Source organism: Enhydra lutris, unplaced genomic scaffold (genome assembly GCF_002288905.1).
Source record: "Enhydra lutris kenyoni isolate GAN:26980312 unplaced genomic scaffold, ASM228890v2 scaffoldscaffold6, whole genome shotgun sequence".
In the NCBI taxonomy this organism is placed as follows: Eukaryota; Metazoa; Chordata; class Mammalia; order Carnivora; family Mustelidae; genus Enhydra; species Enhydra lutris.
Window position 1 is genome coordinate 44934849 of NW_019154090.1, and position 14507 is coordinate 44949355.

Below are 14507 nucleotides of genomic sequence, written 5' to 3' on the forward strand. Positions count from 1 at the left end.
AAGAAAAGAAAAGAAAGCCTTAATATTCCCAAAATCTTGGAAGAAAATAAGTCAATGGTTAACCTCTCATAAATAAATGACCAGACCTAGATAGTTTTACCATCGAGGCCTAAATACACAGGAGCATGAACTCTTAATTTTACAAAAATTCTTGCTGACTACAGAGAATGAAACAATACTTTAATCATTCTGTAAGAGCATCTAACCCTGAATCAAGCCTGATAAGAACTGGATTGGGAAAGAAAATTAGGCCATAAATATAAATGCAACTTTCCTGAACAAAATATTAGCCAAATCAGATCTGGTACTGTATAAACCAAGTTGAGTTTATCCCAAAATTTAAGGTTACTCTAATATGAACAAATTGATAGTCAATTTATATCTTCTGGTAATGGGAAACTAGAAAAGGTGGACTAAGCCATCCAGAGAAGACCACTGAAAAAGTTAGTCAAAATACAAACTCCCAGGATGCCTGGGTGGCTCAGTTGGTTAAGCAGCTGCCTTCGGCTCAGGTCATGATCCCAGCGTCCTGGGATGGAGTCCCACATCGGGCTTCTTGCTCGGCGGGGAGCCTGCTTCTCCCTCTGCCTCTGCCTGCCATTCTGTCTGCCTGTGCTCGCTCTCTTTCCCTCTCTCTCTCTGACAAATAAATAAAATCTTTAAAAAAAAAAAATACAAACTCCCCCCAAACAAAACAAAACAAAACCCCACAAGCCAGAAACCCTTAAAAATCATCAAAGAGATGGCAAGGCAGTGATGGTTGGTAGGCTGCTAGAGAAAGAACAGGGCAGGAGCTGATTCCTTGGAGGCAGCAAGAGACTGAGTTAGGCTTCTGGTGACTTTATGAGGTTGGAGGCGGAAGATGAAAAAGTGGTGCTGCCCTCTACCACTGCTCCCAGCTTTGGGCTTTACTTTGGAAAGCCAGATATGCAATTTCTCATTATGCAGGTGGTCCAGAAAACCCCTATATTGGTAACAGACTGCTAGCAAACTCAGATGCCTGGCAGAAACAACCAAAATATTTTCAGACATTGCTAAATGTCTCCTGGGGTACAAAATCACCTCTGGTTGAGAATTACTAACCTTATACATATACCATTTTTATAAGTTTTTGGTTTATCTTTCCATTTTCTTCTTCATTAAAAAAATAACAGGGAATATCTGTATATATTCAAAATCTTTTTTCTTCTACAAAATGTAGCATGCTATAATCTTCTGCACCTTACTGTTTTCACTGAATAGTGGCACACTCTAAAAAAAATTAAGTAAAGCATTTTCTTGATATAATTCTTACTACACTTTTTAGTATGTGTACAAGTAATGCGGAAGAGTGCTTTTTTTTAAACATTAACTTTTTACATATAAATTTGTATCTTAAAATCCTAAAATGTTTACCTTTAGTCAACATTTACCTTGCACATTCATTTGGTTCCTCTGTGGCATTCTTCAGTAAAATATTTATGAGGTAATGCTAAAAACACAAAATTAAGTAAAATAAAAACTTTGTTTAGTAGTTGGTTTCCCACATGTTTTATGTTCCAGGCAGTCAGGAGCTACTGAAGGACCAGGGAACTCTGGAGAAGCTCCCAACAGAGAGAACCTAGGAGGCAGGGAAGGAAACAGAGGGCTTGGGGGAGCAGCCTGTAGTGGTCTCAGCCAGGGCCTCCTGGGCAAGTAAGCCAGCCTAGAGAAGAGGGTTTCTGGGCATGCAATAAAAACCTTGCAAAGCCATTGAGACTTCACATAGGAAAAGCTCAGTTTTCTTTTACTTCAATTATATATTGTATACTAAATTATATATTATAATTATGTACCATAATTAGATAGATTTATTTTGAGATTTGAAAAGAATTTTTGGGGGCGCCTGGGTGGCTCAGTGGGTTAAAGCCACTGCCTTCGGCTCGGGTCATGGTCCCAGGGTCCTGGGATCGAGCCCCGCATCGGGCTCTCTGCTCGACAGGGAGCCTGCTTCCTCCTGTCTCTCTGCCTGCCTCTCTGCCTACTTGTGATCTCTGTCTGTCAAATAAATAAAATCTTTAAAAAAAAAAAAAAAAAAAAAAAAAAAAAAAAAAAAAAAAAAAAAAAAAAAAATTTAAAAAAAAAAAAAAAAAAAAAGAATTTTTGTTTGCTCCAAAGTCAGTTAAGGGGGGGAACAAATGCTTTCTTTTATTCTCTAAAGAATTAATAACTTGACATCTCAAATTATTAGTAGTGTTTAATCAGGCTAACAATGGGACTGAATATTTGGCTAACTTCAATTATTTCTTATAAACTCATTTGATACACTAATGTGGCACAATTAAACCTAAAATTATTACAAAGGATGACTTATTATATAATTACAATCCATAGGCATGATAAACGGATCTAATAAAAAACACCAGAGGAACCTATCAGTTATAACTGCCATATGCTCTGAATCTAATACATTTAATCCCCCTAAAAGAGCCTCCTGGAAACAACAACAACTACTGAAAGATTTAAACAATAAAGCAGAACTTTCAGGGATAAGTAGATCACTGTATGATAATGGAAGAGAGGACCACATAGCTAGAATTATAAAATGCTAAACTTGAGATTCAATCAAATGCATGAGGTACCTTGACATCTTCAGTTCCTGTGATGACTTCCCTGACTTCCGGCACAGACTGCAGTAAAGGGATCTCCTGGTAGGTATTCGGAAAGCAGACTAGAGAACCAAGAATGGTGAGAGCTTCTGAATGAGGTGTCTGCACACAAAGAAGTGAAAACATGCTTTACTTTTTCATGATTTTGAGAGGGAATCTTTACACTTATTTTATCCTAGATAAGAAGTAATCAAACTATGCCACGTTATTTTCCTCCAGGCGACCATTTAAGCAAGAGAGGTTTGTCCAGATGAAAAAGCAAATTTCCAAGAAATGGAAATTATCACTATACTTGTATAAAAAGCATTGTGAAAACTGGTCTGCAGATGCATTCAGGGTCAGAAGAACAAATGACTCAATCATGACTTTCACTTTTTGTTTTTATCTTTTTAGTCTTAATGTTCTTGACAAAGCAGGGTAAGTGATATCAACTTAATATTATTTTTGCTGTGAAGACAGTTAACAAAAATTCATAAGAGGGGTCTGGGTTGAATTTCAGAAGGCAGAGAAAGATAGTAGACACAATCCACCAAATTTTCTGTCTCATCATGAATATTTTGCAAAATAACTTATACTGTTTGATATATAGGGAGACACAAAATCACTTATTTGTCTATTATTGGAATTAGGTATAATTCTTACTACAAGTTACTAGACTTCAATCTAGCCAACTTCACTAGATTTCAATCAAGCCAACACTTATTAGCAGCTATGATTAGCCAAGAATGGGCACCAGGATTACAAAGGTATTGCCACTTGCCCACCTACCCACCTGCCATCTACCCTTCTGTCTACTATTATCTAATAATTATAACAATAGCAGCTAACACTTACAGTGCTAGGCACTGTTCTAAATGCTGTACAAGCACTGCCTCATAAAATACCGTCAACAGTCCAATGAAGTAGATACTATTATCATTTCCACATTACAAGTGAGAAAACTGAGGCTCAGGGAAATTAAATGGCTTGTCAAGTGACAGACCCTGATTTGCAGTGGGCCTGTTTTGTTAATCACTTCTGGGTTTGAAATGAAAGCGAGTCTCCCTCCCCCAGGATATGGCGGTGTGGTATGTGGGGTATGGGAGAAGAGGCAAATAGCGGTGATATACAACTCAGTGATATGGCTGTGAGAACCAGAGAGTGGGAATGTTATGGGAGCCCAGAACATTCATATTTAACCTCACTTTGTTTTCATCAGCACACAGGTCCAAAAGACAATATAAAACACAGAGATATTCTCTGCGACCCAAAATGTGGCATAATTTGTTCTGCTCAGGATGGTTAGGGACACAAGGACAAACTGCTGCTAGAAGTCACATAGTGCCGGGGGAGCCAGCCAGGCTGGCAGAGTGAGGGAGCGAGGTGAGGGGCGAGAGGCCAGTGCAGGCAGTGCGGATGGAAAAGGCAGAAGACCCAGGGGCACCCATGGACCTGTAAAAGATGCAGGTGCACAGGGCCCAGAGGCCATCCAGGTATGCTTCAGGGACTAGGGGAGCTCCAGGAGAAAAGCACTGGGACTCCCAGGTAGCGACCCCCACGCCACACATGGCACAGTGCCCGTCTCATTCCACCCGAGGAGTGGTGCCATCGGAAAGGAGCAGTAGTGTGGGGTGATGGATGCTCTCAGGAAGAGCAGAGTGTCAGGTGTTCCCTGAAGCCCAGTGCAGGCAAGAGTGACAGCAGCTCTGATTGTAGCCATGGCCACGGCATCAGGCATGAAGTCACTATATTCTTAATGGTTTCTTTCATTTTCTAAAATACAAAGATTTGAAACCACTAGGGCAAAATGAAAATGTTAAGACTTGTCAAAGTTGGTCAGTGAGTACAGTATCTTGTTATGTGACCTCTACCACATAAAGCCTTGTGGTCACTGCCCAGGCCTTTCCTTATCTGACCTCTGGCCAATGTCAGATGCAGGTGCTGGCTCTCTCGGGCCTGGGAACACTTTCACCATTTGGCCCTGGGAACACCTTTCTTGGCTCCTACCTGAGGCGATCTAACAGTCACCATGCTGAGATGCCTCATTTCCTCAGGATCCAAACTGTGAAGCTGAGTGTGGTCCTGTGCCCTCTTCTCTCCCAGATCTATACTCACTCCCAAAGGATATCCAGACCCATGATTTCAATGCCTCCTACATGTTGGACTTTGGACTCCCCATCATTTCTCTCTAGACTAGACGCTCCCCCACCCCACCCCCGAAGTCCAGGTTTGTATGTCGTGTCCCCTCAGGGGTCGAGAGGCATCTCACACGAGCTCCACCTGACCAGAGTCCTGCCATTTCTGTGCAACACTACCCCACCTCCATCATTCTGTCCCCTCATCTGCTGCTTTCCTTTTCCTCAAGTTTTATGTTAAGAGGAATGAAAAGGGAAAGAGAGTATTACATTTAAATACCAAACACCTGGATTCAAGATTTTACTACTCTTGCTTTATCTGTATGTTTCACTTTTTTCATTTCAGTATTTAAAAATCACTAAGAAGTTTCCACTTTCAATATTTTAAAGCGAATTCAAGACATTATGTCATCCCACCTCTATGGTCCCCAGCATCCCCGCTTCCAGTTTTTTCTTTGCATACATTACTTTCTGACGTGTTACATAGTTATTTTGTGTTTGCAACACCAACAAAGATGGGGGTTAGATTGTTTTCAGCACTTTTCTATCCCAGTGGGTGCTCAGTAAGTATCTCAAGATAAGGGGTGGCTGCTGCTGTCCCCATTTATCTGACGAACACTGAGGGCCTTTCAGGTCTCTGCTTCAGCATCACTTCTCCGATGAAGACCTTTCTAAAGTATGTCTTTCCCTTCACTTCTCACCAAGCAGAATGAACCATTCCTCTGTTGCTGTCCTCCTGGGGTCTGGATGTGATCCTATTGGGGCTGCTAGAAACTTAGGCAGAGATATTAACATTTAGTTTACCCAGCTGATTCGTTGAGGGTAGGGCCCCTGTCATACTCATCCAGGCCAGGTCCCAGCATGTAGTGGATCCACAGTAACTGTTTCTCAAACAGCCTTGCTTTGTCAGTCCTCTCTAAATGCTGCCCTTTATCCCCAGACAATCTTGGTTTAGACTTCATTGACATTGATTCCTTTCCCTGAGTGGCCTTAACAATTGTGTCATGTGTAAGCCTGGCCTGAACTGTGGACTTTAATTTTTTAAATTTATTTTAAGACTTTATTAATTTACGAGGGTGGGGAGGGGCAGAGGAGAAGGGAGAGGGCCAAGAGGACTCCAGGCTGAGTGCAGAGCCTGATTTGGAGCTTGATTCCATAATTCTGAGATCATGACCTGAACCAAAACCAAGAGTCAGACACTTAACCAACTGAGTTACCCAGGTGCCCCTGAACTGCGGACTTTTAGATTGCATGCTAGACTATGTCACAATCAGATATAAAACATTAGACCTTAAACAAAATAAGGATTACACAGCTTTACTCAATGAATGTGGTAAATCTAAATAATTTTTTGGTCTAAGCACTGAGCCTAAGGTGAGCCCCAATTTCCACACAGGAGAATGAGGCCTGTATGCCCAAGCATATTGCCTAGGGTAGAGAACCAGTACAGTATATGGCAACACTGGGATGGAACCCAAGTCTGACCCTACAGAGCTCGGGGGTCTAGCATGAGAAGGGAATTATACGTAATACATCATCTTATGTGCACATTACAACCTTATCTGTTCCACTGGTGATGGACATTTGGATTAACTCTAATTTTTGGCTACTACAAAGGACATTTACTGAGCACAAGTTCCTGCCCATCTCTTGGAGACCTGTGCATGTGTATGTCTTTCCCCCGTTGCCTCAGTGGGGCAGATCTGCACAGTGGGAGTAATTCAAACTTGTAATTGACTTGTGTTAATCAAAAATTATGACTGAGTATGTGTGCCCCATTCAAACACTTCTCATCTGTTCCCTTACAAGTTTAAATCTCAAGTTGAAACTAAGAGAGAAATTCAAAGTAATTCAGAGTTACTGTTCCTTCATATAACTCTCACTTCCACATGATCTTATTTTCTTTCTCTTTCTTTGAAAAGAAAAATTTTGGGAAGCTACTTTAATAGCTTATCTAGCCAAGAGATAAATTTTCAGAGAATGATTGGCATGCATGATATTATCTCTAGAAACGGTGCTGGCATTTTTACAGGAGACTCCAATAGCAAGTAAGGAAATCGTCAATAAAGAAGTATGATTTTCCTTCCTGTATCCTGTGAGTTTCTTCAATGTTAATCTAAATATTTAAAAATAAATTTGAAGGCTCTTTGATAATGATTATCCTAAAATCATTTTTGGAAATAAGCATAAAAATTTGTCACATTCCTTACAAAAAAAAGTTGAACAAACTCAACATTTTTCTTCTTCCTTTTTTTCTTCTACCTTTCTTTTCTTCTTCATCCCTCCCTTTTGCTCCTGTCTTTGCTTTTTACTTTATCCTCACAAGAAGTTAGCACACGAAAATACCAGTGTGAAATATCAACTATACAAAGTAATAAAAAACAACTTAATTTAAAATCCGGGTTGGAGTTTGAATTTACTGTGCACCAGAGAAATAAGTGGAGTGAAAAAGTAACAAAATGCCAAAAAAAATTTACATAGCTAGCTACTCATATTGATTTCAATACAAGTCCCTGGTAAACAATAAAGCTAATTTCATTCACACCATTTGCAGAGGAAAACAAAGAGTCTGAACAGGTAACAGCTGTATAGAGCACAAAAGTGAGAGGTCCTTTAAATTGAAATGTAGAAGAGCGTGTTCTTTCAAAAGGCATTAACACATTGCCCTAATAGTGGAGGTAAATGTGGAGACTGCAAATAATTTCTTTTTGCAGCCCTGAATGTTCACTTAGTCTACTTGATTATAATTTTTTAATACTAGAATTTTGTCAGAGTTTTATTGCACATTAATAATATATATTCACTCTCTGCTTAAAATTTAAGTGTTCTAACATTTCCAACATTTCCAAAAATATTTTCTATTAAACTTATAATAAGCAAGATAATTATTTGAAAAATTATTGATAATGTACACTTAGAATGCTCTGTTTACTACAGACAGCTCCTCTGTGCCACCATTTACTGGAAAATGCTAATAGACTCTAAGAGACAAGTCCTGCTTCTGACTGTGTAAATGTGCTGAAATATTAGTGAGGATATGATTTTTCACACTCTGGCCTTTTGATGAAACGCCTTCCCAATACCAGTGTGTCATCTTATCCTACAATTTCACACATCAGCTGCCAGGGCATCTACCCGAGAGCCCGGTTTCACATTGCACTAATGAGTCAACACCTGTTAAGAGTGGAGAAATCTGAACCTTGTTAGTGATTGTGAAGCCTCCCGGGAGTTTGGATGCTGAGCATTGTCATACTCACCGCCGGCGTGTCTGTACTGAGGACCCTGGCAGCGGCCGTGATGAAGTCCCCCACCAACATTGAGAAGCCAGGCAAACCCAGGGAGAAGAAGCGGGGTGGACAGTGCCTTATAATGGTGTTTAAGATATCCTAAAAGGGAAGATAAGAAAGCACAACTGTAATTTTCAACAATGTAGTCAGCTCGTTTGTACATATAGCCACTGTATGGTAATCTGAGAGAACACAGGTCACAGAAATTTTTCAGTAAAAGGGGTACTGGGAGATGAGTTGGTCCAAGGCCTATTGTACCCACTCTACAGGTAAGAGAACAGACACTAAGTTGTAAGATTACATGCCCAAAATCTAAGACATGGCATTGGGACTACACACTCCTTCTGTTTTCCACCTAAAGGTGAGCTCCTCAGACAAGCTACAGGAGTGTTGAGGCAGATATACAAATAAAGCCTACAAACATCTATCGCTTCAGTATTTTTCAATTTTCAAAAGTTAAAGCACACTAATACATTAAAAAGTCTTCAAGTAAGCAAAGAGCTGGAAATTTTCACTCTTTAGATAACTCTGTGTGTTAAAACAATGGGATTGGAGTAAGATCAGAGTCTAAGCTCAGGGAGCTGGTGTGGCTCTGGGTACAAGTGTGACTGTGAAGTCAAAGTGCAAATATGGCAGTTGCTTTTTACATGGGTGCAGCACGAAGACCACTGACTGCCTAGACACCTGGTGTTACTGTGTCTGGAATGGCCCATCCTTGGTGGGTGGCAGGCCAGCCCCTGGCCACCAGCTCTGCTATGAGGCAGCCACCATGTTCCAGCCTGTGACAAAGCAGGGCTCCACTACTGGACAGCATTCTGCCACCCACAGCCAGGACACATCTCCACAGCCATCTGTGCAAGTGTGTGTGTGCATGGGGGATTAGTCAGAATACCACAAACTTCTTTTATGCAGTTCTAGGCCATGCACGTTAATCAAACATACTGAAGTACTAGACTTTATGTGTTTTGTAGTTATTCAACCTACACTTAGTCGCAAAATAAAAAAAAAAAATCTGGTTTCTTTTCTCAGATTTCAGTGTGGCTATTTAAGAAACCCTTTAAAATAATCCTGGTTTAATTTGATTACGTTAGAGCAAAGCAGTAGCAACATGCTAAATGATAACACGTTAAGACCTTTTAACAAAGGACTTTGGACAAAAATAACCTCATTTTGCAACCTGTAGTCTTGAAAGAGAATTTTTATGTGTTCACAATACATTATTTTTCCAAGACTTATTTTTTCCCTTACATAGTGGATTCATTTAGTTTCTATAAATTGTGCCGTTTATATCCTTAAAATGACTGTACAGTGCTTACTCTTTTATTATTTTATTTTATTTTATTTTTAATAAACATATAATGTATTTTTATCCCCAGGGGTACATGGTCAGTAGTTTAGCAAGTACTAATTTAAAGTTTTAGCATTTCAGCAGAATTTGCCCTATACCAACAATAAACAGATAAACAGGCAGATAAAGAAAGGAAGGAAGGTAGGAAGGAAAAAAAAACCTGAACCACACTTCTCCTAAGTTAATATTTAACCCTGCTTTAATCACGTCCTTTGATACACTTTAGGGTCCATATCAGCCAAAGTAAACATTGTAAGGGGCTCAGCAGATGGATGCTGCAGTTTAGAAAGTGTGTAGTAAACTCATGCTCCAAGAGTGGAACAAAAGATCCACCTTTTTCATAATTAAGCCTCTGATTAATGCCCTGGGCTCCTCACCACACACCTGTAATTACTCACAGAGGTACGCATTGTGCTGGGCCTTGTCTCGGAATATCAGGCATCAAGCTACCCAGCAGCAGATGGGAGCACATTTCTGTTGACATATGCTGCAGTGAAAGGATTCGTGCAAACCTGGCCAGCAAGGTAGCAGAATGCCATGCATCCGAAGATTAATAATGCAAACCACCATGACGTTAACTTTGTTATATGTGTGCTAATTCCATCTGTTGAGAGGAGGAACTAAGCTTTGAACCCTGTCAATTTTTAAAAATCTTGGGCATACTACTTAAATAAGCCATTTTCACCACTGGAATTTAGAGTTTTAACTTTTAAAAAATGCTTTTCTGGGACAAGTTTGTGGGAATTACGAACTGAATCCTTTAACAAGCTAAGGCCAGATCTGTACATGAAATCCATTTTGCTTCCTAAGATTTATATGTATAAAGGTAATGCCCTGTAAAGGGGGCATTCACAAAAAATTACTAAGTTGCCATTGATGCTAAAGACAGCAGAAATGGTTGGAGCCGAGATAAAGTCACACGGCTCCCCAACCCCTGGATCCGGGCCAGTCACTTCAACGGAACCTGTTTCTATGGGCAAGAAGATTGGAAAGAGAGGGCAAAATAACAGATGGCTAGCCTACCCTACCCTGCCACCCACGTAAAACAGAGCCCCGAGGAGAAGCTGGGCCTGGGTAGCTGTCGCCAGTTAAAGGCGGCACTGGGGTAGGGGTAATGTGGGAGTCAAAGAGGGAACTATAAGGCCAGTCAGCCAAATTATAGCCATATGCCTACTTATTTTGCTTATCCACACTGAAATGGGACAACCCAAAGATTCTATCTTTGTGATAACATGTTAAAATTAGGAATAATTGTGTGGTACTCAAAAGAGAGCCATGCATATTCCCAACAGGGATATCCACCAAGGGTTCCACTCATTTCTAGGAGAATCTTTCTTTCACCCTCCTCTCCAAATGGTAAAATCACAGCTACCACTGGAATCACTGGAAAATAAAAATCTGGAGACTCTGAAACTTCCTACACTGTCTCCAGAGCTTCACGTATAGATGGAATAGGACAGTGCTTCCCAAATGTTATTCATGTATGACCTCACACCTTTTGCCATATCCATGCCCAAAGCAAGCATTATCTACCTGTTTTTGAAAGCAAGTCACTTTTTTTTCTTTTTAACTTAAGTAAGATTATTCTGGAAAACTAGTATTCTGTGTCACAAATAGAAAATAACCCTTGTGTCAATACAATAAGAGTAAGCCAAGGCTACTGCATTTTTGTTAAATAGCATGGCCTGAAAGAGGCTCCCCTTTATTTACTTATTTATTTGAGAGAGAGCACAAGCAGGGGTAACAGCAGAGGGAGAGGGAGAAGCAGTCTCCCTGCTGAGCAAGGACCTGGGTATGGGGCTTGATCCCAGCACCCTGGGATCATGACCTGAGCCTAAGACAGATGTGGGACTAACGGAGCCACCCAGGCATCCCGAGGCTCCACTTGTTATGAAGGGTGGCTTTATCCTCAGGGTGGTGTGAGAGTTCTTTACCTACTCCAATGGGCCTACCTGAGAGAGTTGCAGGGACTGGTGGAGGTGAGGAAAGGGGCCATCGTTCTTACTGGGTGACTAGATGCTGTTTAGTGAAACCTCCATTGTGATCATGGTTTGGAAATGCCCCTGTATTTAAACCCTGATGTGATGAAAAGAGCTCTGGGGCTGGGCTGCAAGGTTTAGGTTCAAGGCCTAGTGTATTTGACCATGGGCAGATCTTGTCATGCCTAGGGCTTCATGTTTCCTCTTCCATTAAAGATGGATACGAGTCATATCTAATGGTATAGATGTGAACACATGTCTTTCTAAACTGGAAAGGGCCATACAAAAATAAACAGAGTAACAAATAAAAAACTTTCTTCAAAAAGGGAAAGACTCTGAAGGATTTTACTTTCTAGAATTTACTTTGTAGGTTTACTTTGTAGAATTCGGTGGACTATTATTTTGCTGATATTCAGAAAGAGCAAAAGATTTCAAAGGTGGCACAAATAAACCTCTCAGATTACATTGTCTCAGATATCAAAAAACTCTTGAAATTAATGCTCTCAAATAACATTCTTAGCAAAGCATTCTAGCCATTAGCTATAATATATATCATTTCTAAGGCAAATAATAAAATAAAACCAGGAAAATGATATGTTTAGATTTTCTAGCTTTCATTCTTCTAAGGAGTTCTAGAATTTACCTGAAACAAGTGAGTCTGAGAGCAAAAATTAGCTTCTTTTTCCATACTCTTGACAGACTAAAAACATTAAGCTAAACAATAAGTCCAATGAAAAATGGACTCTAAAACAGGAATCAAGTTTATTCTTGAAAATTGACCAGTATGAGGCACAGACCAAACTCTTCCACACGTTTTTGTTCAAAGGAAATAAAATTCACTCAGCAAAATGCTGACATATAGCAAAGAGACCACCAAAGTAGTATTTTTGTCCTGTTTTTGATTAAAAGTCCACATGCATGCTACACATTGAGTGTGAAAGTGGATTGTATGATGATAATTGTGAATTTGCAGCTTATCAAAAGATTCTGGCTTATGAGAAAGTAACTGGTGAGAACATCTGTCTCTTATCACTGATCTTACAAAAAAATCAGGTAATTCAAATAGAGGCATGTTGTTTCCTCTCCTCCAAAGCACCGTTCTATAAACACGAACTGCATTCAGCCTGGTAAATGAATCGCTTTAATTGAATGCTATGTACACAGTAACTGGAAAAACCATAAGTGATAAGAAAAACATATGGTGATGGCAACAGAAATTGGTTTATTCATTTTGCATAGTGTTGTTTCTTTAGTTCTCTTATAATTGACCTTTAGAACGATAAATGTGTAAAATAATTTTGTTTATTATGGCTCCAAACCTTCCAACAATTACACAAAATGAAAATTTAAAAGGAAGGATTCATTCTGGAAGCATTTCCATTGTTTACATAATTGCACAGCTATAATTTAGTGCTCGTGTTGTTATGGAAAATAAAAAAAGGGCCATTACAGGACATTTCAATTCAAAATATTGCACAGTGGTGTCAAAAATGGGGGAAAATGTTCACTTTAAAGCAGTTTAAAATGGATTAACCCTGTAAACAAAAACATTTCAATATAGTATTTTATGAAACACAAATGTTCAAGAAGTAGCCATCGTTCAAACGGAATTAGAAATGTTGCAACTGTACTTTCACACCAATTACATATATATTATTCACTTAATATTTGCTCAGGGCCCAGCAGATGATGGTTGTAACACAATAGCTGACCATCTGTCTCCCCGCCTTTCCTTAGCGGACTCGCGCCTGCTCCTCAGGAGCAAACAGATCCGGTTATTCCACCTAAAGTCACTCAGACCTTCCAGGAGGCCAAACAGAATTGTTAAGAAATACAACTTAGTGTACAAAATCCTTCTTTAATTTTTTACTTTAAGAAAAATAAAATGCTAAATGAATCACTTCACTATTTTTCAGAGAAGATACCTGCCTTTATCTAGAAAATTCTAAAGGGAGCTCTTTTGTTTGGTAAAAGGGAGAATGTGCAGATCTGGTTATCTCATTAATCCGGTTAATGAAAAGGTTCAACTCATTCCACGCCCATGCAGAATTACTAATTACCAAAATATCTGAATGCAAAAGGATACTTTTAACACTAACCCTGGATATGACTGAAACTTTAACAATTAAAAAGGCAGGTACAATCTTGCAGTACTTTGAGGATGTATTTGTAAGTATCAATTATCTCCTCCTTAGAGAAGCTCAGAAATGCCGAATGACCAAAAATAAATAAATTAATTAAATTAAAAAATTTTTTTAAAAATTTAGTTATCAGAAGAACAGATCCCTCCAGGTCCTGAAACCTTGGCCTCTTGCTTCTACTAGTAGGCCTTTGCTTCTCCGGTTCTGTGTAAAAGACATGCTTTACACATCACAACCTGCTACTTGGCCTCTTCATACTCTACATTGGTTCAGACAGAACTTTTTGCTGATAAAAATAAAGTCTTTTTGATTATAGCCTTTTAAAAAAGTATAGCAGATCATGTCATGAGCACTGTGCTTCTGCAAGAGTTGCTGAAAAAACAACACAGCAGAAGAAAGCTAAAAATTCCTTTCAAGATCTGAGTCAAGGAGTATGTGGTATGTGCTACACATTGTATGTTAAAAGGGCCAAGTATGGTATGAACTTTCTGGAGAAAAAGCAGAGATTTTTGTAAATGCTGGACAAATGTGACCTCTCTGGGTGTAACTCTGTTACCAAGACCAGAAGAAATATGACAGGACAGAGTAATTGGGTTCTGTAGTTGGAGAAACAAAGTCACCTAGTACTTCTCACCATGAAATATGCTATGGAGAAGACACTGAGTTTCCCTGACAGTAGCGTGCAAAGGATAAAGGGAGTGAAAAACCTGAAATGAACTTCTGATGGCCACAGGAGCTGCTCTGACCATTTGCATGAAATCAAGATTTCAGAAGTGACAGAACATCAGGCAGATGGCAGAGAAAGTCACTGCAACTATCAGCTCTAAGGAGAGCCTTTAATTTTTATGATTGCTTGAAATTAATCCTGTATCTGTGAGGAAGAACTCTACTAGCCTTCAAACTGATGAAGACTAACTAACTGCCTCAGGAAAAATGGGGGACTGATTGGTTGACTGACTGGTTCTAAGAAACACTATATGAATTTTATTTTATACTGAAGTTGATATGTCA

The 14507-nt window shown here is 39.5% G+C and overlaps 1 protein-coding gene across 4 annotated transcripts in view; it reads right to left on the reverse strand.

The window, feature by feature from the left end:
* Positions 1 to 14507, reverse strand: part of LOC111141378 (Ral GTPase activating protein catalytic alpha subunit 2) — a 316071-nt gene that overhangs the window by 135755 nt on the left and 165809 nt on the right. For all 4 annotated transcript variants that reach the window (XM_022493879.1, XM_022493878.1, XM_022493876.1 and 1 more), the window contains 3 exons: positions 7999 to 8127; positions 2601 to 2729; positions 1413 to 1471 (listed from right to left, as the gene is read on the reverse strand). In XM_022493879.1, the coding sequence (XP_022349587.1) occupies positions 1413 to 1471; positions 2601 to 2729; positions 7999 to 8127 (317 nt within the window). The remainder of the gene's footprint in view (positions 1 to 1412; positions 1472 to 2600; positions 2730 to 7998; positions 8128 to 14507) is intronic.